At 44.5% G+C, this 24513-nt stretch overlaps 3 protein-coding genes across 7 annotated transcripts; 1 reads left to right on the plus strand and 2 right to left on the minus strand.

Annotated features, from left to right (window-relative positions):
- The first annotated feature begins 496 nt into the window (after positions 1-496).
- Positions 497-17265, plus strand: agfg1a (ArfGAP with FG repeats 1a). Of its 5 annotated transcripts, none has more exons than XM_079733661.1 (14): positions 497-787; positions 5234-5327; positions 6254-6369; positions 7536-7698; positions 8139-8310; positions 9316-9438; positions 10406-10477; positions 11043-11270; positions 11857-12043; positions 12286-12368; positions 12645-12734; positions 14990-15142; positions 15480-15574; positions 16279-17265. In XM_079733661.1, the coding sequence occupies exons 1-14, from the start codon at positions 621-623 to the stop codon at positions 16336-16338; spliced, it is 1803 nt and encodes a 600-aa protein (XP_079589787.1). In that variant the 5' UTR covers positions 497-620; the 3' UTR covers positions 16339-17265. The 5 variants fall into 5 exon arrangements, with proteins under 5 accessions (XP_079589787.1, XP_079589788.1, XP_079589790.1 ...); XM_079733662.1 differs by having other exon boundaries at positions 10406-10438; XM_079733664.1 differs by lacking the exon at positions 11043-11270 and having other exon boundaries at positions 10406-10438.
- Positions 17266-17376: 111 nt separating this feature from the next.
- slc19a3a (solute carrier family 19 member 3a) lies at positions 17377-20157 on the minus strand (the record flags this gene model as incomplete). The annotated part of the gene is made up of 7 exons (XM_079731492.1): positions 17377-17532; positions 17634-17775; positions 18267-18459; positions 18561-18639; positions 18777-19293; positions 19563-19798; positions 20011-20157. The coding sequence occupies 7 exons, from the start codon at positions 20155-20157 to the stop codon at positions 17377-17379; spliced, it is 1470 nt and encodes a 489-aa protein (XP_079587618.1).
- A 632-nt stretch (positions 20158-20789) lies between these two features.
- On the minus strand, positions 20790-23930 carry slc19a3b (solute carrier family 19 member 3b; the record flags this gene model as incomplete). The annotated part of the gene is made up of 8 exons (XM_079732979.1): positions 20790-20951; positions 21113-21254; positions 21351-21543; positions 21862-22013; positions 22247-22544; positions 22972-23137; positions 23425-23604; positions 23778-23930. 8 exons carry the CDS (start codon positions 23928-23930, stop codon positions 20790-20792), a joined length of 1446 nt encoding a protein of 481 aa, XP_079589105.1.
- Between the last annotated feature and the right edge of the window lie 583 nt (positions 23931-24513).

Raw genomic sequence — 24513 nt, forward strand, 5'->3', positions numbered from 1 at the left:
TTTATTTACTTCTTGTATTCTGCGCATAAAGTGTACTGGCTAAGTACAGCATTATTTAGGTTTCAACACGGATACCAATTTGACTGGAGGTTATATTCCAGCACAGGCTATATACCTTCCCAGACCATCGATGTCAAACCTGGTGTTCATGTTTGACATCAATCATACCCCATTTTCTTTTCCCAATAAAACATTTTCCAGTTTGCAATAAATTGTAGGCCTACATCGGGCCTTATTTGGTTATTACTCTCGCCCAGGTACAATTTTATGCAAAGTCTGATTTGGAAGAATGGTTTTGTATAGAGGAGACGAAAATAGTAACGTTGCAACTAAAATACAATCTACCCGTCATTGCTTTGGCTAAACCGAAAGTAGTTCATATTGCAATATAAAAGGCTAGTCGTGAGGGGGTGCTATTTTGCAAAAAAAACAACGATTGAGGACTGTGCAGACCCCCCACCCACTTGACTACACGCCTCAAACGGAAGGCCGCCTTGACAGTCGTAACGAGCTGCCGACTCGGTTTGAACGTGTCGGTAACCGTTAACCAGCAGCATAATTTATTTTAATCGTTTTGGACTCCCACAATCGTGACTGGAGTTATTTCCCTGTCCTTAACCATGGCGGCGAGTGCAAAGCGTAAGCAAGAGGAGAAACACCTGAAGATGCTTAGAGAAATGACGAGTTTACCTCCCAATAGAAAGTGCTTTGACTGTGATCAACGCGGCCCAACCTATGCCAACATGACAGTGGGGTCTTTCGTGTGTACCTCCTGCTCTGGCATTCTGTAAGTAGTGTTTCACTGACCTTAGCTGGTATGGCGCACACCAAGCTAGCATATTGTGATCTGTTAAATACTCATGGTACCTTAACTTGTGTTAGCCAACTATCGTTAGCTGATAGCCGTAGCCGTTTCCTAAGTTCACGTAAGCTAGTATGACTGGCGAGACTAGCTTGCCTTGACATTGTCTTGGTTTGTTGGGTGGGGTACGGAAGGATAGGGTGTCGGCATTTAGCATATGGAGGTAGCGACCATCCCAAATGCTAGCTAACCTTAGCCGACAGATGCTACCCATTTAACTTATTTGACACTTGCAAGCTAGGGCTTGATGTTTACCAGATAACCTAGATATCTGGACGAGCTAGAAGTTGTCAGAAAACGTTCCTGGTCTTGCATACTTAACTCTCCAAACCAGTCTCTAAACGTCATCTTGTACACACAGACGTCAGAACAATGGGACAATTTGCTCCTGTTTGCAATTGCTTCTTCTCATTCATTATGCATACACTACATTTTTATTGTCAGAAGCCTATGCCACCCAATCAATGGATCTGAGTGAATATGATGACCTGATATTGTATATTATCAAATATCTAACACTTGGTTCTTTGTGAGTACACATGTTGTTCTTCAGTTGTGTAACATCAGTAGCAGGGAGTATGGGGTTAGTGGGGCAGTCTGTTTCTTATCATTCAACAAATAAATTCTAACGTTACTGAAAGACAACTGATCGAAATACCGAAAAGTGTTATAGTGATGTCTACTCTTGACTTCGAATATTGAATGTAGGAAGTCTTACCCGTCTGTCTTAAACCACCTAACCCTAACGTTTTACCTTTCTTTGTCTTGCCCTGAGTTAGAGAGGGAAGTTACTTGCTATTCATTTGCTAATTGTTATTCATCAGCTACCGCTTTTTAAGTTAGTCATTCATTCAGACTTGCTTCAGTTATATATATGATAAAGATCAAGATGTGTGTATCTTTATAAAAGTTCAAACACCTAACTTGGTTTCTGCTCAGAAGAAAGGACTACATACAGAATAACTACATAAAAACTCCTTTGTTGGAAAAAGGACGTGTACATTGTCCTCATAGAGCTGTTTTGGGGTGAAAGTGCCGATGTTCGCTTCATGCAGGAAGCCTGGTGTGCTTGCACGTGCAGGAAGTGACTTGGCCCGGTGTGGCACTGCATAAGAACCATGTGATGTTGCGTGTGCAATAGGAAGTGTTGTGGGGGGCACTGTCCGTTTCTTGTTTGTGTCATACTTGATAGCTTGCATGCATGGTGCAAGCTGATGTTGGCTTAGCTTTTCCCTCTGCCATCCTTTATCTCCCTGCACCTGGCAATAGCAGCTTCAGATATCATTGTTTGCTTACGTTCTGGCCTTCTAATGGGTCACTTAGTGGAAATATTGTGATCACTTTGTAGTTAGTCCAACAAGGAAGATGTCATTTTTGTCTTAACATTATGAAGGAATGAAGCAGACTTTCTGACACACACACACACACACACACACACACACACACACACACACACACACACACACACACACACACACACACACACACACACACACACACACACACTAGTTGTAGGGGTTTAAGTAAACACATTCCAAATGAAGGTGGAGGCTTCCCCAGGAGATTTTTTTTTGCAGGATTGTTTCTTGTGACAGGAAGTACAACTTCATAGTTCATTTTCCCTTGAATAGGAAGCCTTTTCCATTTCATAGAGTAGCACAACTGGAAACAAGTAGTAGTCATGGCGCCTGCCGCCAGCTTTAGTTGTGATATTACAAATAATGATCATAATTCTATAAGGCTATTAGTAGTATAATTATTGTGGTTTATGGTTTTGTAAGCAAATCGACCACATAGTTAACACATACTACCATTTGTATGTATATAAAAGACTCCAATATGTTGTTTCAGATACAACCATTGTGTGGATAAGTCTCTATAGGTGACTTGATCTTCACGTTTCTTTCCATACAGAAGCACGTTACATTTCTTTACTGGAAGAATAATCTTCTTTTTTTTTGTCCATGGGTTTAATGGCACTTTAGTGCATTCTTTGAATATTGGTACAATGAGAACGCATCTCTGCAACAGATCTAACATAAGTCTTTTTTGTCTAATCTATTTGAAAATGGCCTCCTCTGGCTACCCAAAGTATTGCGTTCTGGCGTTTAAGGGAAGAACGTTCTAACACCTTACATAAAGTGTCATTAAAATAAAGCTGCAAACAAAATTAAATGTGTTTACTGATGTCTTCGCTAGAGTGAGGTTGTTTAAACAATATCCCCATTTTTGCAATCATGGACACTTTACAAGTACTTATTAATTCAATGTTTTTAAGTAGTTTTTTTTTTTAAGTCTTCTCTGTTTGATTGGAAGTTCCCATGCTGACAACTAGTCTTATCCTTGAGCTCTTGCAGTATGCAAATAAACAACGGTGCTCTTCCCCCAATTTGCTTGGTGTGTAACATAGTGCTGCTTATTTGGGTTCCCTTTTAAGAATTTTTTGTCTGCTACTGTCAGGTACTCACCTTGTGAAGTTTCATAACAGCGGTTTCAGTCCGTCAATGTAAAATATTGTTAGTCTGTTTTAATAACTCGCTCCGGCAGGCAGACTGTGCGGTGTTGGAATTCATCCGTGGCCCAAGTACTCAAAAATGCAAACATATTGAGACCTTAAGGGCTTTGGAAATCCTCCCAGTATCTGACCTAGTTTCATGTGTTGTGTGGTGGAAAACTGATCATTCACCTGTCCTCGGGCCCTTGCATGCTTGCACGCACACACCCTTGGAGGGAGATCATGAAATAAACCATAATGTTGTGTTTAGGTTCATATAAATGCAGTGTGGTCGTTTGCTTATTCGACTGTAATGCAAAGTGTTTCGTACTGTTTGTGTAGATTATGACACAGTGCAACAGTCAACAGACTCGCGGATGTCCAGCACATGGAAAGGCAAACAGGTGCAGCTGTAAGGCCAACCGCAAGAGGAGTAAATAATTTAGCAACTTCATCTAGTGTTTCACTCCCGATCAGCTCCAACTCATGCACAGCTTTTCTTCTGTCACTAAGGAGATCATGGTTGAAAATAGGTTTGGCATTATGGACCATATTTCCACATCCAACGCGGTAAGAAGGTGATGGAGAGAACGGGGTGGGGAGGGTGATTATGGTCTTGTATGAATTTTTTTTATTTTTTTTACCTGTGGTATGCATACCACAAGTGCTTCACAACGGTACTGCAGGTGGTACTAGTACATGGGAATTTATTCTTTTAACGGACAATTTTTCAAAAATGGAAAAAAAATCGAGAATTAAAATTAATACATACAAAATAATGTTGATTTATGCATTTTCAGTTTTAATGGTTTCCAATTATGATTTGTGTTAATTTTTGTTTGCTAAATAAACACTGGAAGCATGAGCAGCGTAGACAGAATTTTGTTTCCACTATTTACAACAGGCCATGAACTTGTTGCAGTAATAATTGTGTATGAAGTGGGTGCTGGCACTCTTTGCTCAGCCACTGCTTGTGTATTTATCTCTTAACCATTTGAATATCAGCTGGTCCGTGAAAGATCTTGATGACAATTTAGTGGTACACCTAAAGTCAGGTTGGGAGCCATTGGTCTACAACTTTTCCAGTAGGCCCAGCCCTACTGCAGCCCAATCCAGACATTGAGGCAGCAAACCCTCCCTTCTGATCCCTAACCAGTTTTTCTCTCGGAGTAATTAGTAATGGAGCTGTCAATGGTTCACTCTGGATTGGGGCCTGGTATGCTGCGGGTTGGAGGATTGTGTACACAATAACAGTTCAAATAAAATTCAGACTGGTACTTGTTACAAACTGTGATTATACCACAGTTTGTTTATCAGATCGGCCGGGAAAGCCGGTCTGAGGTAGTCTTAGTGCTGGCGGAGGGCTTTCGGAGTAAAGTGGGAGATGGAGATTGTTCATTTGGGCCTCGGTCTATATGGCATTAGATGTGACCTTGTCTTAGAAATAAGCGAGGCTTGCGCAGGCTAATGGGTATCGCGCTATAATTGGTCTTTCTAAATTCAGTGAGCTCTTTTGTCCTTGAGGTGCGCTGACAACTCTGCAGCAGCGTATAGCAGTTCGGAGAGAGTTGCACCCACGCTCATCTATTCCTTTTCTTCTCCCTCCCCCCCCCCCCCCTTCATCTTTTATTTCCCCTATCTCCCTCCCTGTCATCGTCAGATCGTTGCTTTTGTCTCGCTCGTCCCAGTTTTCTCACACTAATAACGTCTGCTTGGCATCGCTAATTAAGTACCCTAACCCAAGCAGAAGGGTCTGGTTCTCATCAGAGACGACTTGAGTTTGATGTGTAATCTTGTCAAATCAAATTAACCCCTGACTCCTATTGTCTCTCTCTCCCTCTCTTTCTCTCTCTCTCTTGCTTCGTATTCATTCGCAGACGAGGCATCAACCCACCTCACAGAGTCAAGTCCATCTCCATGACAACATTCACACAACAGGAAATCGAGTTTCTACAGAAACACGGAAACGAGGTAGGCACGAGTCCACTCTTCAATCATCGGCCTCCAACCTGACCAAGGCATGGGGAACCTATGAAAACAAAGCCTTTGTCACTGTGTGCATAGTTCACTGTTACCCATAGTAACTCTTATCCTTTCGTTATGTGTTCTAAAAACACAAAGAAAGTGTGCCAAAACTATTGATGATTTATTTCTTTGCTGGTTCAGTTTGTGTTGCACAGCTAGTTACAGTGGAGAGATTACTGGCTTTATTATTATTTTTCTGAAAGTCTCTTGCCTACTTACTCGAATGGGCTAGATCTAACATGATTTTAAATCAAGCTTTTAACACTAACATTGATTAAATTATTTTTACCTCTTGCCTCTCATTCAACCTTTATGCCATGTCCCACTTTTCAGACCCATGATTTTCGATTGCATTCCTGAGATATTTTGACTAATCTCGTGAAGTGGAATTTATAGGCTGCATGTGTGAATGGGCTGGGAATAGGTTTACATTGTACACAGAGACTTCCATTCAGAGACTGTGTCTCTGTTTCGCTTCCATCCATACACTTGTACCCACTTCGACTCAGTCTGGTTTTACTATATACATTTTCTTAGACACAGGTGTGATCAATGCTGCAGATTTACTTAAACCAATTAGTAAGTAAAGTGAGCCAAGCTATAATGGATTAGCGAAGTGCTTTAGTGAACATCGTCCCGGCTAGAAATGCAGTTCATTTGTGATGCGTCTCCATTGAGAGATCATCTTATAACTTGACCCAAAGAGCTCTAAACACGTTCCTCATACCTTTTACTATCACTGTCTTTATTCCGTAGCTGCCTTCAGGCTGTCAATGTGGAGGAGATAATCTCATTGGACGGATGCGGTACATGCAAAGAAATCATTAGTAGAAAACCCGCTAACCTGCTCTGCCACCCTGCACTTTCCCTAGGTGTGCAAACATATGTGGCTGGGCCTGTATGACGAACGGGCCACCCCTATTCCAGACTTCAGGGACCCTCAGAAGGTCAAGGAGTTCCTCCAAGAGAAATACGAGAAGAAGAGGTGGTAAGCACCAGTTTTTTTCATAGTGACAATGCAACAATACTGTGAAGTCATCTTGCTGAGTATTTCGATTCTATGGGACTTTCACAACATCCATTAGTTAACATTAGACAAAATGGGCACTTGAATTCAAATATATGTACAATACTAACAAAACCAAAAAAGTGTCCCCAGATAATATATATGAGACAAATTTAATTAAAATTAAAGGTTTTGGCATTGATTCGGTTGCAGAGTTAGTCAAAAATGTTTGCCACACCTTTGACAGTACATCCCCTTTTCTTTGTAATCTTATTTTTTTGTGTTTTACCAAAATAGATTCTCTATGTATTCCCTTCTGACTGGGAACGCCTTGAAGGCATCTCTGTGCCATAAGCCTGGAGCCAGTCACCAGAAACCCTTTTTTAAATTCCCTCAATGTAGGTCACCCAAGTCAAAGCACTGCAAATGTGAGCCTCTTTGTTCTTCAACAAAAGAATGTGTATCATTAAGCTGACATATAGCGTGATAAGCAATTTTTAAAAATATTACTGCTTTATTTGATGAATAAGTAGAACAGCTTCTTTGGAAGAAAGGGAACACTTTGCAGTCCTGGGAAGAGGAAGAGCTGTGATGCGGTCTTCCCTTTAATCTTTGGCTTCTTGCGCTGTGTAAAAGCATTGTCATGTTGCCTCATGCTGACAAGTTGAAAAATGTGCAGCCGTCTCATATATTTATATCTCTATATTTATAAGGTAGGGTCAATACTTGAAGATGTGATCCTTTTTAAGTCTCCAGAGGTTGTTGTTAAAAAATAGAAAGGCACCATTACCGTTAAACAATGAAGCTGTACTATAATAAGAATATACCCATGCACAATATTACTTAGTTGGTCTCTATCAATATATATACTTGTACAGCATGGTAAATATGCATGAGGTACATTTTTAATGATTGCAACCAGCTAAGTCAGAGCCACTTAAGACACAAGATCCGTCTTTTTTTTATATACTGTTATATTGTTTCCAAAGTATTCATAAATAATGACACTATATCAGGAAAATCCCAGTCACACATTTTCTTGAGGCACACATTTGTCCTCAGAGCTCTTTATACAAGTAGCATAGGGGCTTTGAGTTAAAACAAAAAGCTTGCCCTCTGCTGATGTGTTGTGGGATCGGCTTCTCCAGGTACGTCCCCCCTGATCAGGCCAAGGCGGTGGCATCGGTCCACGCCTCCGGCTCTTCCAACAACAGCAGCACCAGCAGCACCCCCGAAGTCCGGCCGCTCAAGTCCTTGCTGGGGGAGTCTGCCCCCTCCCTGCACCTCAACAAGAACACCCCTCCCAATCAGGTACCCAGTTGCCCTATTGATGCATGCATGATGCATTAGGGCCTGAATGGGGCTTTGTTTACATACAGATTAACCATACATCTCTCCTCTTATCTTATCCGTGGGACAAGCCCATGAATGCATGAAGACGCCATCATTATGTATTTTTCCATTGGGTCACATGTGACACAGAATACACAACTTCCAGCTCATTTTAAAATAGAGCCTTGTTGATGCTCTTATAAACCAGAGGTCTTGTAGACCCCTCCGGACATCCATTATCATAACATTTTGGGGGCCAACTAAAGCAACGCAAGCCTGAGTTCATGCACATGTACAATGGGTGGGACTCAAACCCCTAACACTGGCAGTGGTAATGACTTGCTCTACCAGCTGTGATAGAACGGACCACCATGCTAAGTTGCTGCACTTCCTTTGCTTTCTTGTTCGTTCCACTCCAGTCCCCGGTTGTGAGCCGTGCCGCAGCGCACCATCACCACCAGCAGCACTACCACGATAAGAAGTTTGACCTCCTCAGCGACCTTGGCGGAGACATTTTCGCAGCACCTGCTAATACGCACGCAGGATCCAGCGCCAACTTCGCTAACTTTGCACATTTCAACAGCCACCCAAGTAAGAATGCATTCAACACTTGCGTCTGACGTCCTTGACTGCATCCTGAATACGAAAGCGTTTTACACTAAAGCATTGATGATGCTGCTCCTCATGTGGAAGAGTCTACCCACGGCCATGGGATTGAACTTGTCCATTAAAGTCGGAGATTAAGTGCAACAACAAGGACTTCCAGTGATGTTCTTGTCCAGTGATGATCCATTAGCTGTCTTCTTTTTATTCCCCATAAGCCCTTATCCTTCATCACAACGCTCCTTCTGTGAGGAGGCTTATACCCTTGCCAAACTTGCAACATTTTCAAAAGATGACTATAGGTTCTGAGCTTCTAGATGATATATAGTCCATGTCGCCGTGTTGAATGTCTTCTGGATATTAGAAGCGTCTCCCTCGGAAAGGAGGCTGGCCCGCAATCTGCTGATGATGACATAATGCAATTGAGACATAAAACATCCTCATAACGCCGGAAAAATCTTTGAACCTATTCTACCTTGTTAGTTTTCAGTTGATAGCAACCCTGCAAACCGCTAGTTAGTATGGATTGTTGCCATGCATTATCGAACCCTGAGGGTGTACATCTCTATTTACTGCGTTTCTGTGGCAACTAATGCTCCATACATAAAGCTGTCATATTCCTTCCCTCGGGGACCATGACCTCTCATTTCCTCTACAGTAGTAATCAACCACTCTTGATGCAATGAGCTAACACTCTCACTGTCACACACACACACACACACACTACCAGTTGCGACCACCAGATGGGCCACCTCATCGGCCTCTCACCAGAATCGACCACGGCAGCCATGTTGTGTTTTGTCATTGGCACGGGACACTCTGATTCACTCAGGTTCATTCGGGTTCATATTTAGCTCACCCCTCCATCCATCCTCCTCACATGTCCGCGCCGCCCCACAGGGCATTATGTGTGCACATCACGTGGATATCATCTCATTGTTTTCTGTTGTTGTCTCTGTCCGTCTTCACTCTCATCCTCACACGTGCTCCCAGCGGCTCAGAACGCCACGGCGAACGCAGATTTTGCAAACTTCGACGCGTTCAGTGGCACGTCTGGTGGCTCCGGGGGTACTTTCAACAGTGCTCCACCAGCTTCGTTCCAACCCACAAACACAGGTAGAGGCGAGCAACCACATCACCGCTAGACCACACACATCCATACTGCGCACAGGTTAATTTGCCTCACCATGCTACATCTGAACACACTCACTCACTCACTTACACACAATGTGTGCAGCACAGTAGACCGGATACTGTAACACATGTTCATTTTTTCTGCAATTCGCTTCTTGAAAGACATTTCACACCTTGAAATGTGTTTCTGGAAAACATTGATCCTGATTGTTGTCGCTCATTTCCCCATATTGTGTCCCTCACAGTAGACTGCCCTGGTAGTCTCATGGTGCCATTTAAGTACAACACCTCCTACCCTGGCCTCTCTCTGAGGCGTTATCCTAGGGTCCTACTGCAGTATGTTCTGCTGCTGCATACGCAGCATCTCCTCCATCCCAATACCCTCTCACTGTCCACTTGCATCTCATTCTCATGACTTGAAGTTTCAACCACAATTTGAAGTAATACACACATTCCCCCAACCTAGCTACCGCTGTACCACGGTTATGGTCGCATACCACAGTGCCCCCTGATGGAGGTGGCCTACCTTGATGGCTATTGGCTGCCAGGTGTCCTGATGGTGTTTTATTGGTTTATGAATAAAGCTCAACTGGCTCTCTCTCTGTCTCTTTCTCTTTCTCTCTTGCCTTCTCTCTTTTTCTCTCGTTCTGTACCATAATCCCTATCTCGTGCACACTGACTTGGCTGCTGGGCTGTCACCGTTTTTCTATTATTATTATTATTATTATTTGATAAATTTCATTTATGTATTTATTTGTCTATCCATTTTCTGGGGATCATGTTCTCGTGTTGCTCTTATCACAGTTGCTTTGCTTTTGCTCAACGCCATGTTATATTGTTTATACTTTTGTTTCTTTCTTTATCCCTGTTTTTTCCACTTTGTCTCCTCACTGCTCATTCTCCACCCGTTTCTTCCTCCCCCCTCCATATCCCCCTTTTGGTCGCTCAGCGTTCACTGTCCTTTCATCCAGCCACAGTATGGGTGAGTTTGCCAGCACTCCGCCTCCTGTGGTTGCACACAGTAAGTGTTTAATCACTGGGCTCTCGCTCTCTCTCTCTCTGTCTTTCTTTCTGTCTCTGCTGCTTTCTGCCCGTTCTCCCCCACCTCTGTGTGCTAGCCTGCAGTATCCTCTCTTTTGGCTCTCTGCAGTCTTCTTAGGTCTGCATGTGTCTGTTTAGTTGCCTGACGGGACTACTTAACTTACTGCTGCGTTGGTAGCAGCGGTGATGACGGAATGTTTCCATTAGACTAGTAGTAATCCAGAAGCACACTAACAATTGATTGGAGGTTATAGTGTCAATGGAACCACACTAGGGAAGACTTGCTAGCCTAACACATTTTGAACAACACTGCAATGCACCGTCTTTACTCTGATGGAGCTGTTGATGCTTCCAGGCCCAGAGTGCCCCCCTCCACCGCCCTCCCCTTCCCCAGCTTAAGAACACCCTGCTGTCGTTCAACTCCCCCCACTGCCCTCTTCCTTTTTAACCACAACAGACAGAGCCTGTAATCATGTGATGCTGCTGTTCACCAGCAGCCCAGCGCGCTGCCGTCTGACCTCACCATCTCTCTCTTTCTCACGCAGGTAGCGCCTCAGGGGGACTAGCGAGCACCAATTTTGCAAATTTTGACCACTTCCCCACGTCCTGTAGTGCTGACTTTGGGACCTTCAGTTCCTCCGCCTCCTCCTCCCAGGGTCACTCCACAGCGTCAGCCAGAGAGCCCCTAGAAGGCTCTAGCGCCCCTGCCGATAGATACGCTGCCTTGGCCCACCTGGATAGCGACTTGTGTAGCTCCACCGATACGGAGCAAGGTAAACTTCTCCTGTCCGGGGCCTTCGCTGTGGCAGAGGTTCAGGGCTGGGTAGGATATGTAGAACAGGGAATAGTTAATGTTGTTATTGTTGTAAACTAATTCTGCACTTACAAGAGATTATTCACTAATTTCATTGCAATCTTCATTTACCAGACCTATTTGCGGAATCACTGCTGCCATTTTTATGTTGGCAACATATATGGTCTTTCTCTCACACAGACCTGGATTAATTATGTACATGATTAATACGTGTCACCTCACCTCCTTTTACCCTGGTATGAACGAACAGTGGTTTGTATCTGTTTATTTATGGAGCTGTGCGTTCAACCAGTATCATCGCCGACAACCATGGCATCAGCGCTTGTAACTCAGCCTGTATATTTAAATGTCCTGCCTGCCTAAGAGAACGGACAAAAACATTACTAACGGCTAAACATTCCTTCTCTCGTCGTTTTCCTGTAGGTTGAATGTGTGGCATCTGAATTCCTCTATACATCTAACCCAAACCGTTTTTTAATGTACACATGTGCTGTTTCAAAAGGACGTCTGCCTCATCTTGGCCCTTGGTGTGTTTGCATCCTTAGGAAGCGGCATCGCTGGCGGCGTGAGCAACGCCGCCCCCGGTGGGGGGGCCCCAGGAGCTGGCGCCGGGCCCCCAGGGCAGGCCCCCGTGTTGATGGGCGGAGACCGCTACGCTGCCCTAGCTGCGCTGGACACGGTTTTCAGCCCCTCCGCCCCCAGCGTTTACAACCCCACCAGCACTTCACAAGGGTGAGCAGGGGACCCGGACGCTAGCGCAGTGGTCGTACGGTGTTTAAAGACTCCACATTTAGACTGTCTACAACTCTCTCAGTCACACAAATGAACAATGCCTTATGTGTTTTTAGAATTTTATAGATGATTGTCATCATAAACACTTAAAACACATGACACCCTCTCTGGACACTGTTTGCGGTCACAGTTAGCCTTTTATGTTATACCATTTCTTTCGTTCTTTATTCCCCATGTTGCAGGGGCATGTATGGTTCGGGGACTGCGGCGGCGTCCACCCAAGCACAACAGGGCCTACCAAACATGGGACAAGGCTTTGGGCCAAGTAAGTCAAACACTGCTCAGTCTCATCTCGGAAAAAAACCTCTTCTCGAGGTTTCCCCTTCTTGAGTTCCCCAAGATGGGACAACTTCCCGCTTCCAGGTCAGTTGAGAATAATAGGCTTGCCTGTTTGCACTGCGTCATGTCTATTTGCACAGGCAACAGGGATCGTTGGAGACATCATACAGTAGAGTACACACACTGAGCTAGCCAAGGCCGGAGGTGGTCACCGAGTCCAGAGACTCCATCTTTGATTGTGTGCGTTGGGTTGCCTCCACAGCTCCGACCAACCCGTTCGCCGCTGCCCCCCCGGCAGCCGCCACCAACCCCTTCCAGAGCAACGGGAGAGCTGCCGCAGTAGCAGCCGCCGGTACGTCCTCGTGGGTCACATGACAGGGGCTTTGAAAGGGGGGTCATAATCCACAGAAAGGTTTGAAAAAGAATGAAAACTTGGATGGACTTCCAGATCTGTATAATTACAAAGAACCCAAGTAAACACCCTATTCATAGCAGTTGAATGATCAGTGGCACATTACCTTCCTCCTCCATGACATGAAACAGACAAACTTTCCGGCAACAGCAGCAAATTATCGGCGAGACAGTATCAAGGCTTAAAACTGAGAATGGGTTGATATAAGACCACTGCAGCAACCTAACCGGATTACACCCGACCACCCACCATACAATAGACTGTTCCAGTAGCAGAGGAAAGAAAGTTGTCCTGTTTAGCCATCTTAAGTGGGTGCACGCTTATGTAGAACCTGTAATGAAAAAATAATATTTTTAGTATAAAAATACTTTTTAGCATAAAAAGTCGTAGTATAAAAATGTTATTTTGTCATTCAATCGATTCCACAATGGGCGGAAGTGTTTTTCACATGGAGGTTTCTCTCGGTTCAGAAAGCCAGCATAAAAATGTTGGGAAGAGAAGAAATGTTTAAGCAAGGGTAGGCAATTTGGATAAACCAGCGAGTAAGCAAGATTTTTTAAGTATCCAATCCAAAATAAATAAATAAAATGCCCTCCCTTCAGGCCATGTTCCAAAGTCACACACTCACCTAGTTCTAGCAATACGTCAGCCTACCCTTGTGAAAGAATCCCAGTCATATGCAATTAGTGCACGGGCAGGTGGTAGGTAGGTAGACAAAGGTAGGCCATAACATAATTTTATTAGTGCCGAATTAAATGGTAGGATGGGCTTTTTTTCTTCTTCTGATTGTCCATTATAAATATGACAAAGTGCTCTTAAAATAATAAGCATACCCCAGCTTTAACGTTTTGTCTTAATTGATCCCGCAATGCTCCCCAGGCATGATGGGTGCTTACCCTGGGCAGGGTTTGGCCCCAGCAGCTTTTGGTAGGTCCCCATACTGTGTGTTGATCTTCTCTCCACTGCTCTCCTCTAGCTTGCTGTGGTAGTTTCCTCTTCCCCCTCCCCCACCCCACTCCCACACCCCCAAAGTACACCCAGATGGACAATGTTTTGACAGGTTACCAGAATCACACAAAACTGCTGAGGTAGGATCACTGAGGGTGGCGTGATTAGTGTTGTTGTTTATTTTTATTAACAACATGCGCAAAAGAATGGACCAGAAGCTCCAAGTGTTCCTCCTGCTTACAAGTAGGATCTAGTTAGACAAGGAGAAGGACGCTGCTCACATTGGTCTGTTTATGTTTGCTTACACTTGTCGAAACAACAAACCTGCAAATCATTACTTGTTAAAGTATTTTCAAATTCAACAAGAACATCTGGCATCTTCGATGACTGTCGTTTTTTATTCCGCAAATTCAATATATTTAGTTAGACAACCAGTTATAATAATAAGTGGTCAAACACTGCAGTTGGTCTGGGTGCTATGGAAAAATAAATCGACACAATATTGGTATAACTTTCTGCTAAACATACTGTATTTTTTTTATATTTATATAAAATAGTATATTGTAGTTATAGATATGCGATACAAGAACATTGCAATAGTGTGAACAATGATATAGGCCTCTCGCTGAGCACTATATTGCAGTGTTTTAATATTTTATTGCTTAGCTTATGTCCTGACCTATTTCCTTTTTCTTTTTGCGTGTAGTCCCTATTGTATTTGACAACAAATGCATATTTACCAGAATGTGCAGAAGTGAAACGGGCTAAATATGCCTACGCATGCAGTTCTGTGCCTCCTTCCACATTGGCACATCAACTTGTGGAAATGTAAAACTGCTGGCTACAGATACCTCCCCTTCCTCGGCCCTGCCCTGCTTATCTCACTGCAGCGCACTGAGCTCTCCCCAACCACCCATGCTATCCCGTCTCAACAAGAATCTTAAGTTACCTGTCGGGATTTAATATAATATAACGGTGTAAATGGTTGTGCCATTGTTTCCAGTGCAGAACTTAATTCTGACAAACAGCAGACGTGCCAACTATCTACAAATGTGACCTTAAAGAACAAATACCAGACAGATGTTTATGCTACACCTACAATGGGATCCCCCACCCTACTTCAGATCCTAACACGCCTTAGAAAGACCGGACAAATTTAAATGCCAAGTGTATACAGGGTGTTGGTTTATTATGCGTGCATTGGTCATTTGTTGATCCTCTGTCCCTCCTCTCCCTCTGTGTTGCAGCGTCTTTCGGTACGGGCTCCCTGAGCATGCCGTCTGGGTTTGGAAACTCCTCGGCCTACAACCTGCCCACCAGCTTCAGTGGAACCTTTCAACAGCAGTTCCCTGGCCAGCCCCCCTTCCCCCAGCCTCAGGCATACGCCCAGCAGCCTAATGGTGGGTGCTGTGGACGGCCTCGACACGTGCATATGGTCTCGTTATTGGACATATTCAATTCTGCTTTCATATTTTGACTGCCCATTTAGGGGATGGTATTTTGATTAATATTTAATAATTGACTGGTATTTAGATTAAAATGTAATACATTTTCTCAACCCATTTATGAGCTAGTATTTGAAGTGATGAAATCATATTTAAGAATTATACTTCACACATTTGTATTGGTCTAGTATCCAATTATGCTAAATAAAAAATAGTCAACAAATATTTGACCCTAGAAGGTAAAAGCCTGTAGCCCATCCCCTCCAGTGTGACATGTTCACTGTTTTCTCAGGGGGAGGCTTTGCAGCCTTTGGTCAGGTTAAACCTGTCCCAACGCCCTATGGCCACGCGATGGCTGCACCTGGGGTCTCCAGTAACCCCTTCCTGGTGAGTAGGATGGAGCCGGCGTGTCTCATGCCCCCTTTTTCGTTTTCTTTGTGATGGTTTGATGTACAGAATGGAAATATAATAAGAACAAGTGTTTTCATTAGTGAATTATACCATGGGAATAAGAATATTTTTGTTTAGTTAGCTAAAAATGAGCCTGTTAAATCTACATAGGGAGGGATTCCTCTTCTGCCATGGTTCTGCCATGCTGCACCGCCATAGTTGTACAGTAGCCCAGAACGGATAAATGGCTCTAGAGAGAAGGCGTTTCAATGAATAAAATCAAACGTTTGAGGAGGGTGGTGTGTCATCTCCATGGTTATGACCCATTTGTGTGACTCACAGTGTTGAAGGTGCGGGTGTGTGTGAATGCGTGTGTGTGGCCAGACTTCTATTGAAATGAATGATCAATACATATAACAGAGTGTTAATTATTATAAATATTATATCACGGCATGTGTATACAGTTCCATGATTCATCCTTTTGGACGTGGTTAGAGTCTGACGAATGGTGCTTTCAGGTGAAGCAAGCGACCCAATCACTAGACACCGCTGATGATAGCTTTGAATCTGCGACTCTTACTAGAGACTTACTAGAAACGCACCGATGCGTTTCTAGTTTTCGAGAAACGTAACAAATCAAATGCATACTTATTCAACCACTTTCTCCAACACTCACACTATTGTTATCGCCCCCTTTTCAGGCTGGGGCCCCAGCCGCACAGTACCCCGCCGGAGGCTCCTCCACCAACCCCTTCTTATAGCGCGCCAGCCAGCCGCACTACAGGGTCCCCAACCAGCGCGCTCGCACCTCTTGCACTGTTTTGTTTCACCATTAGCTTTCAAGGGTAAGAAAAAGCGACAAAAAAAAACAATGTTTGCAAGAACGTGTATTTTTTATTTTCATTTGGGAAAACAAACAAGCAACCGCAGACAAGACAAGGCAAGAAAAGAGCGTCTCCTAGCAACGGAATTGCGACAAAGAAGAACAGAAGTATGTGATTGTGTGCAGATGGGGGAGGTGCGCTCCTCTCCGAGCGTCTGTTAAAACCTGTGAACTGGCCTGTACTGAGCCACAATGTATATTCAAACTGGCTGATAAGTTATTGCAAATATCCTATTCATTATGCTGCAAACGTGTACAGATCTCTCTCGCGCGCTCGCTCTCTGAAATATTTAGCTCTCTGCATATCAGTATTTGTATCTTGCACCCACTCAAAATGTTTGTTTAAGCGAACTGTTCACTTGGAGAGTCGATAGATGCTGCCCGTTAGCAGGTTGTTTAGTGCAGTATGGTTTACAGGGACCTTGTTAACCGAGGTCCAGAAATGCTTTTGAGTGCGGTGCTAATTGCTGCATCAGGTAAGGGCTGGTCTCTCCTCCCCTTTGTTGTCCTCAACCCCTTCCTTTTAAAGGCACAGGCTCAAAAAATATCAGTTAGGGCTAAGACATTTTGTGACATGGTCACTCAAGTCATATTACAAAAAACAAAAAAACAATCCTAAATGTTTTGAAGGGGTGAAAACCTGCATGGTTTACCATAATGGTGGCCCACTTACACCAGGTGTTAGAATATTTTAATTTAATGTGTAAATATATATATTAAAAATAATTTTAACTAATAAGGTGACCAAACCTTTCATTTGCATTGCATTGTACATGTTCACCTGTGAAAATGTCAATTTTTTTTGTATAAAAACAATTTATATTAATGCTCTTGTAGTCAATCATTTGAAGCCATTGACAGTGGTGCCAAAACACATAAGGGACCAAAACTAGCAGTGCTTATAATGCACTACTCTTCACAGTCTGTCTGTAAGGCAGACCCCAGGGTTTGGTGGATCACTTTTTGAAGAAGCAGGCTCTTCGCTGCATCTCCGATCTTGCCAAATGGTGAACGCTCCACGTATTGTGAATATAACTGCAATGACTGCAAAATAGCTGGAATATATGGTGAACTAGAGGGGAAAAAATGAGAGGAGTGATTTGAATGTTTTCCCCCCTCCCCACAAAAGTATGTTGTAACTTGTTAGTCCGCTGTCCTAAACTGTCGACTCACCTGAGGGATGATGGCTAGGCCCAGCCCTCTGCTGTCCACCACTATGGAGGTAATGATAGTCTGCAAGACCAAAGCTCCGAAGTTGTTGACACCGAAAACCAGAGCATATCTTTCCATCGATAAGTCTGCTGCGATTTGGAACCTAGGAGAGACAGGTGGTGTGTTGGGTATATTGAGGTGTATTCCCCTTGTGTTGCACCTTTGTACAGCCTTCTTAAGGGGATGAAGTTGAACTTAACTGAAAGGCTTTAAATATGGTGCTTCTTTGTCAACCCCGTTTCAACATTTAACATCAGGGGATTGGCAAAATAAACATTTGTGTCTACCGGCACACCCTTAAACCCCTCATCAAAAGTTTCCAAACCATCTATTATCGTATCCCCTTTTTAATGGCAGGAAGTTATTGTGAACCAAACATTACCGTGTGCATATATCTTTCTACTCCAATAAGCATGTGCCTGGTATATCAATGTCCCTGAAAGAACCTTGTCCTTTCAAAAATGTAGTGCCAAATATCGAATAGCTTAAATAGATTTTGGGCGAACCCAAGCCAAAGGTTGGGAACCATCATCCTATCATCTACAAGTTTATCTTTGGGGCATCGTCTCATCCTCTTTTGAAGTGCAAACTCACGTCGCTATGGTGATCAGCAGCATGTACAGTCCCTTGAAAATAACATAGCCAGCATAGCACACCCAGATGCTGCCCGTGAAGGTCATCAGGAAGAGAGCCGTGGCCTCCAGGCCTGAGAACGCACCCAGGGACAGCTCGCCCCAGTGGGACCAGTTGACCTGGAGGAAGCCTACACCATAGGCCGTCGCAGCACCTTCAACATAAACAAATATAGAATTAATTATGGCTGGATATTGGTGTTCATGCCAACTCAAAGACTCTTGAATATCCACTCCTTAAACAAGTGCTTTTTACCAAACAGATTGGACAAGGCTTCCACTCCTCCATTGTACATGGTGAAGTTTTCAGAAGGCTCTACATGTTGCCACAGCACCTAATGGAGGTATATTTGGAGTGCCTTAGACAGGTTGATCCTCTACTCTCTCAGCTGCTGTTATTTTGTGAATGGTAAGTCTATAGTGTGTGTTTGTGTGTGTGTGTCTGTGTGTGTGTCGTTTCCCTAATGGAGACCTGTACATAGTTGACGGTCTGGTTATAGCCACAGGTGGCCATGGCCCACCACACGGACCAGTAGAGCAGCTGTCTGGAGGAATAACACTGGAGGAAGTCTGCCCAGAGCTGGCGAAGAACCTGTCCACAGCCAGCTGCACGTACAGAACCCTCTCCTCCTTCATCTCCCTTCTCTTGCTCTGAAAGTCCACCTGTCCCCCCCTCCCACCCTGCTCCTTCATGTGTGTCTGTTTCCGCCGACACCACTGCAACCCCGGCCTCTGTCGACGTCCCCGAGCCTTCTAGGGCGGGGCCTCGGTGGCGGTGGAAGAACATGCTGCGCCGTGGCATGGGTAAGAGGCAGGAGGTGAGCAGGGCTATGGAGCTCAGGACCATGGTGAGGACCAGGATGCCGCTGTAGGACAGGAGGTCGAAGCTGACCAGCAGCTGGCCCAGCACAGCGCCCACGGTGTAGCCCAGCAGCTGCACGCTGCGGCAGTAGGAAGTGGCCTTGCGGTAATGGGCCGGATCTATGACACTGCAATGGAGAGTTAATGAAATATATGTACGCATGTAGGCTTTGCTGCTTCACTCGCTCTTCAGGTTCACCAGGGGGCTACATGATGGTTTTCTTGGCGCTGCTTACCTATAAAGAAATATGGGCTATATTCTAACCTTCAAACAGCCAGCAATATTATTTGGAGAAGCCCAATGCTATCAAAGATTTAAATCATATTGAATGTTACTAGTGGCGTCTAAATCCTGATCCTTTTAGCCAATGGGCTTACTCCCATGGATACACCCGACCTGTAGATGTAGGAGAAGTAGGCCACCTCGGTGGCTGTCACGACGCCGTAGAAGAACTCCATCGCCTGCATGGCCGCCGCACTCCGCAGCCACAGCAAGAACACTGTGGTGATCAGCAGGTTCACACTCTGGAACACCACCACTGGCTTGTAGCGCAGCCAATCGGTGAGCAGGAACACGGGCACCAGCACGCACAGGTAGGAGTAGGTCCAAACGGGGAGGATCTCGTTGATCACCTGAACTCACGATTCATGGATGCAAACCATGGATGTACAGCTCATGGGTACAGGACTCAAACAATATTTGGATTTGTACCAAACAACTCGAGAGAAACCTGTTATTCTGATGCAATCACCACTCCAGCACAATCAGGAGCTAATAAATTCATGAACCGATTATTGTTCCCATATAAATTTGGTTAGCAATCATTGACTGGGCTGGTCTCTACCTGCTCTGTGGTGAGGTTCTTGTCCGGTCCGGTGAAGAAAGGGATAAGGAAGGGTTCCAGGGGCTTCACGGTGCTGAAGAAGCCATAAACACACAGTAGGGTGGTGGGGTACGCCCAGCCGGCCCTCCATCTCTTCACCCTCTCCATAGGTCTTCAAGGTACTCCCCCAAATGTTGTCAGGTTGTCCAGGGCTGTCCTGGTTTTTCTCTGAAACAGGTGTGCACGGTGGCTTCCCCACTGATAATGGGTAGCTCCACATAGCCTGTGGCTTGTGCTGCTGTTCATTTTCTATATTTTTTTTAGGTTGCTATCAATCAACAACCCGTTCAAAGGGCAGCTGACCCGACGGCACTGTTTCCCAACCTGCGCTGATAATGCATGTCATATATTCAAAAGCAGACCTTCTGAAAACATTTTACTTTATTCATCTGTTTTGGTTATAATCTGAGATCAAGATTATTTTAAAATGTTGAAGTGATACAGTGAACTGAGTATAACAAATATAGTACATTCATATGGTGTAAAAATAGCTAACTTTCCCACAAGGAATGTCCATTAGGTAATATCTTCAGCTTCTACAGAGTAGAGGCCATTGAGCTACAAATACCACATTCATATCAGTAAACAGGCAGGGAGGTGATAGCCAACATAGTGTTCCTGTTTGCACATTTAGAACATTTAGGACCCAGTTAATAGTCCACTTTAAAAAGGTATCTAGCAAGGGAGCCGCTCTTGTTTCCCAGTGTTTTGGCAGTGGCTCATGAGACACTCGGCTCATTTCAGAAGCGTTCATCAGCATAGAGAATGTCCACACTGGGCTCTGGTTCTGGTTCCTTGGTATCGGTTTGTCCAGGGCAACGAGCATGTGTGCTTGCTGTGTATACCCCTCTGGTCAGGAAGACCACTGAAATGGCACCATAGTAGCTACCATAGACAATGAACTAGAGGTTGGGGAAGAGAGAAACAATATACCTTAAAATAAAAATCAACAAGCAGATGATTCTCAAGGTGCAATCCTTGCTATCCACCACCAGGTGTCCCTCTTATCCTGCTTGATAGTTGATGACTGGTTTGTCTATGTCCATCACCTCATCTTACAAACCTGTGTCACAATGTCCAGCCCAAGCACTTTTTCATCCACTACGATGGCGGTCAGAATGGTCTGCAGGCAAAGGGCTACAAACGTGTTGATTCCAAACGTCAACGCGTAACATTCCATGGAGAGATTCGATGCGATCTGAAACCTAAGAGGAGATATAGGCATGCTCCTTTTAAGTTAGAATATTCTGCACATTTCGAAAGATGTTTGCCACGTGCACCAGGACTGCACAAGGACTCACGTGGTGATGGTGATCAGCAGCATATAGGAGGCTTTGAATATCACATAGCCAGCGTAGCACGCCCAGATGCTGCTGGTGAGTCCCATGAGGAACACTGCCCCCGCGCCCACAGACGAGAACATCCCCAGGGCCAACTCACCCCACACAGTCCAGGTCACCTTGACGTGGCCCGCCGAGAACGCTGCCGCAGCCCCTAGGTGGAGGTTAACTGTTATAGCCTGTTATTGTGTGAGACAATAATATTTCCCTCCCCACCATGATGCACTATGCAGGGAGGATGAGGATGGCTCAACCTGTTGGACTAGTGCGCGGGATCGATTCCGACAGTCTCTCTACATCGACCCACTTTTCGGTTTATGTTCACTGTACTTTTTTATAAAGGCACATGAAGCCCCATACAAAAAATAACATGATCAAAAGATGTCGGTTTTGGTTATAGGAAGTCTACACGGAGGGTGCTCCCTGCTCCCTTTTCCTATCGCCCTTGGTAAAGCAAGATGAACCATCTTACCCACGAGGGTGCAGACAGCCTCTACGGCCCCGTTGTAGACGGACGAGGTTGAGGACGGCTCAATGTGGTCCCACATCAGCTGAACGTAGTTAAAGACCATGTTGTAGCCAGCCGTGGCCAGGGCCCACCACAAGGACCAGCAGATCACCTGTCTAGACGAGGACCGTCATGTTCACATTATAAAATGTAAAAACAAATACTTTTATGAATTAGGGCCATAATATTGTATGTATATGTTATATGCATAGACAATATGTTCTAACAACCCAAAATACAACCCTCTCAATCACATAGGGAATCAGATCACACAGGAATATGCTATTAAAAGACAAAAAAGTGTATCGGAATGATTGTATTACATGAAATATAATAATGCAATAAATGCCTGGATGAGTAGGACTCCCGGAAGCTTCTCCAGAGCTGTCTGCCAGCGTGGATGATGTCATCCCTGGCGCACAATCCCCCGCTCTGGTCCTTCTCTCCATGCGATGTCACGACCACAGCCTGGTCTCCAGCCCCCTTCATTCCCACCCCCTGGGCCCGCTGTGGCTGGGAGTGGCCGGTGACTGCCCTGTTCCCTTTGAAGAACACCCCCCGCTGGGGCATGGGCAGCCAGAAGGACACCAGAAAGGCCACGCTGACGATCCCCAGAGTGATAGCGTTTATGTAGAAGTAGTCCACCCCTGTCACTCGGGAGTTGGGGAAGAGCTCAGTATCGGAAAGGGAGCTCTGGTGGTTGGTGGCACAACATTGTATTTTGGATTATTCTTTTTTATCCTCTCTGTGTCTAAACTGTGCTCCAACGGCTCACTTGTAGGATGTTCAAAATAAAATGTGCCTACATTATTATTAGCCTTTATTAGGATAGTATTATCATAGATTTCTCGTACCTTATCCATAGATTTTCATTACACTATTAATGATAAAAACATAAATGTCAATTGTCAAAAAAACAACATGAAGATGGATTACTTTCTAAGCTTTGTCATTAAAGTAGCTCATCATAAGACATTCTAGTTCTAACAGTAAGAGGTAAAATAATTGGGTGGTGAATTCCTTTTTTCAGTGTTCCAGCATTGCAGTATATGCTGTGTTTATCCCAAAGCCTACCTGCTACGGAGATGAGCAGCTGGCCAAGGCTGGCTCCAAAAGTGTATCCGGTCAGCATTGCACCACGAAGATAGCCTGTAGCTCTTTGGTATTTTTCAGGAGGTATCATGCTGTAGATGTAGGAGAAGTAGGCCACCTCTGTGGAGGTCACCACAGCATAATTCACCTGTTTCCAAGCAGAGTATATGCAAAGGGAGATGTATACATTATGTATTGCATGTACACAGGTTTTGTATTTGCTTTTTAACCATCATGCCTCGACAAGCCTAAAGGCACATTTTCTCAAGAAGCATGCTGGTAAATAAATACTAGGCTTACACAGTGAACAGCTTCTGAACGACTAAGAGAAGGCCAAACGCTACATCGGATAAGCGTAGCATAAATACCAAGTATCCAACTCTTCCCATTCAACTCATCTGGGATGACATGTGTGTGTTTGTATTGTCAATGGACCTGGAGGAACGCCATGGCAGGCAGGCCGGGGGCGAAGCAGAGCAGCACATAATTGGTGACCAGGAAGAGCCCCTGGACGATGATAATGGGCTTGTACCGCAGCAGGTCGGTCAGCAGGAAGACTGGGAACAGGATGGCCAAGTAGGAGTACGTCCAGATGGGGAACAGGTAGTTGGTCACCTGTTGGTAAGGGAGTGAAAGGGAATTATATGATAGGGTTATTATCAAATAAATCCGTTCATTGAGGTTTGTGTGTGTGTGTGTGTGTGTGTGTGTGTGTGTGTATGTGTGTGTGTGTGTGTGTGTGTGTGTGTGTGTGTGTGTGTGTGTGTGTGTGTGACATCCATACATACCACTTCTGAAGAAATGTTTTTGTAAGGGCCAATGAGGTATGGTGTGAGGAAAGGCTCGGCAACTCTGCAGTTTGCAAAGAATCCGTAGAAACAGAGGATTGCTGTGGGATATGCCCAACCAGAAGACCTAAGCTTAGGCAGTACGTGCATCATGCTAGATCTATCTTCCTGGTCTACAAGAGCGGATCAGTAAGCCGTTGTTTGCTTTATTCTTTATTTTAAACAGAAGCAGCATAGAGAAGAACCTAGATATATGTGCATTCTCACTTCTGTAAGTCTGGAAACGGCTAGGTTTGTTTACGAGAGGACTTTAACCTCTCAAGTTCAGAATAACAGGCGTATTTGATGGAACGATAAGGAATCTTCGTACAGTGAAGCTCCTGACACTCCCCCACCACAATCAGCTCTCTATACAACTTACAACACTGTTATCTGGTAACCTAGCTGCTAAAACAGTGTTTTAGCAGCTAGTAGACTCTCAGAGCAACCAAGTAATTTGCTACGTTGTTGATCGTTGCTTGCAATTCACCAACTCCTCAATGTGTTCCAACAGGTTGGAATCATTCAGTCTGACAAGAGAAAGCTATAGGACACAAGTGGGTTCCCTTCATTTAGTTAAACAAGCCAGGGAAGTAAAAGCATAAGCAGTATTCTAGCAATACAATACAGATCAGGAGCTGGAGCCTCTGCGTCGGCTGGCAAGTGACCAGTGGTCAATACCAGTTTGACAAAACTT

This window comes from Pollachius pollachius, assembly GCF_949987615.1.
Source record: "Pollachius pollachius genome assembly, chromosome: 3".
Lineage (NCBI taxonomy): Eukaryota > Metazoa > Chordata > Actinopteri > Gadiformes > Gadidae > Pollachius > Pollachius pollachius.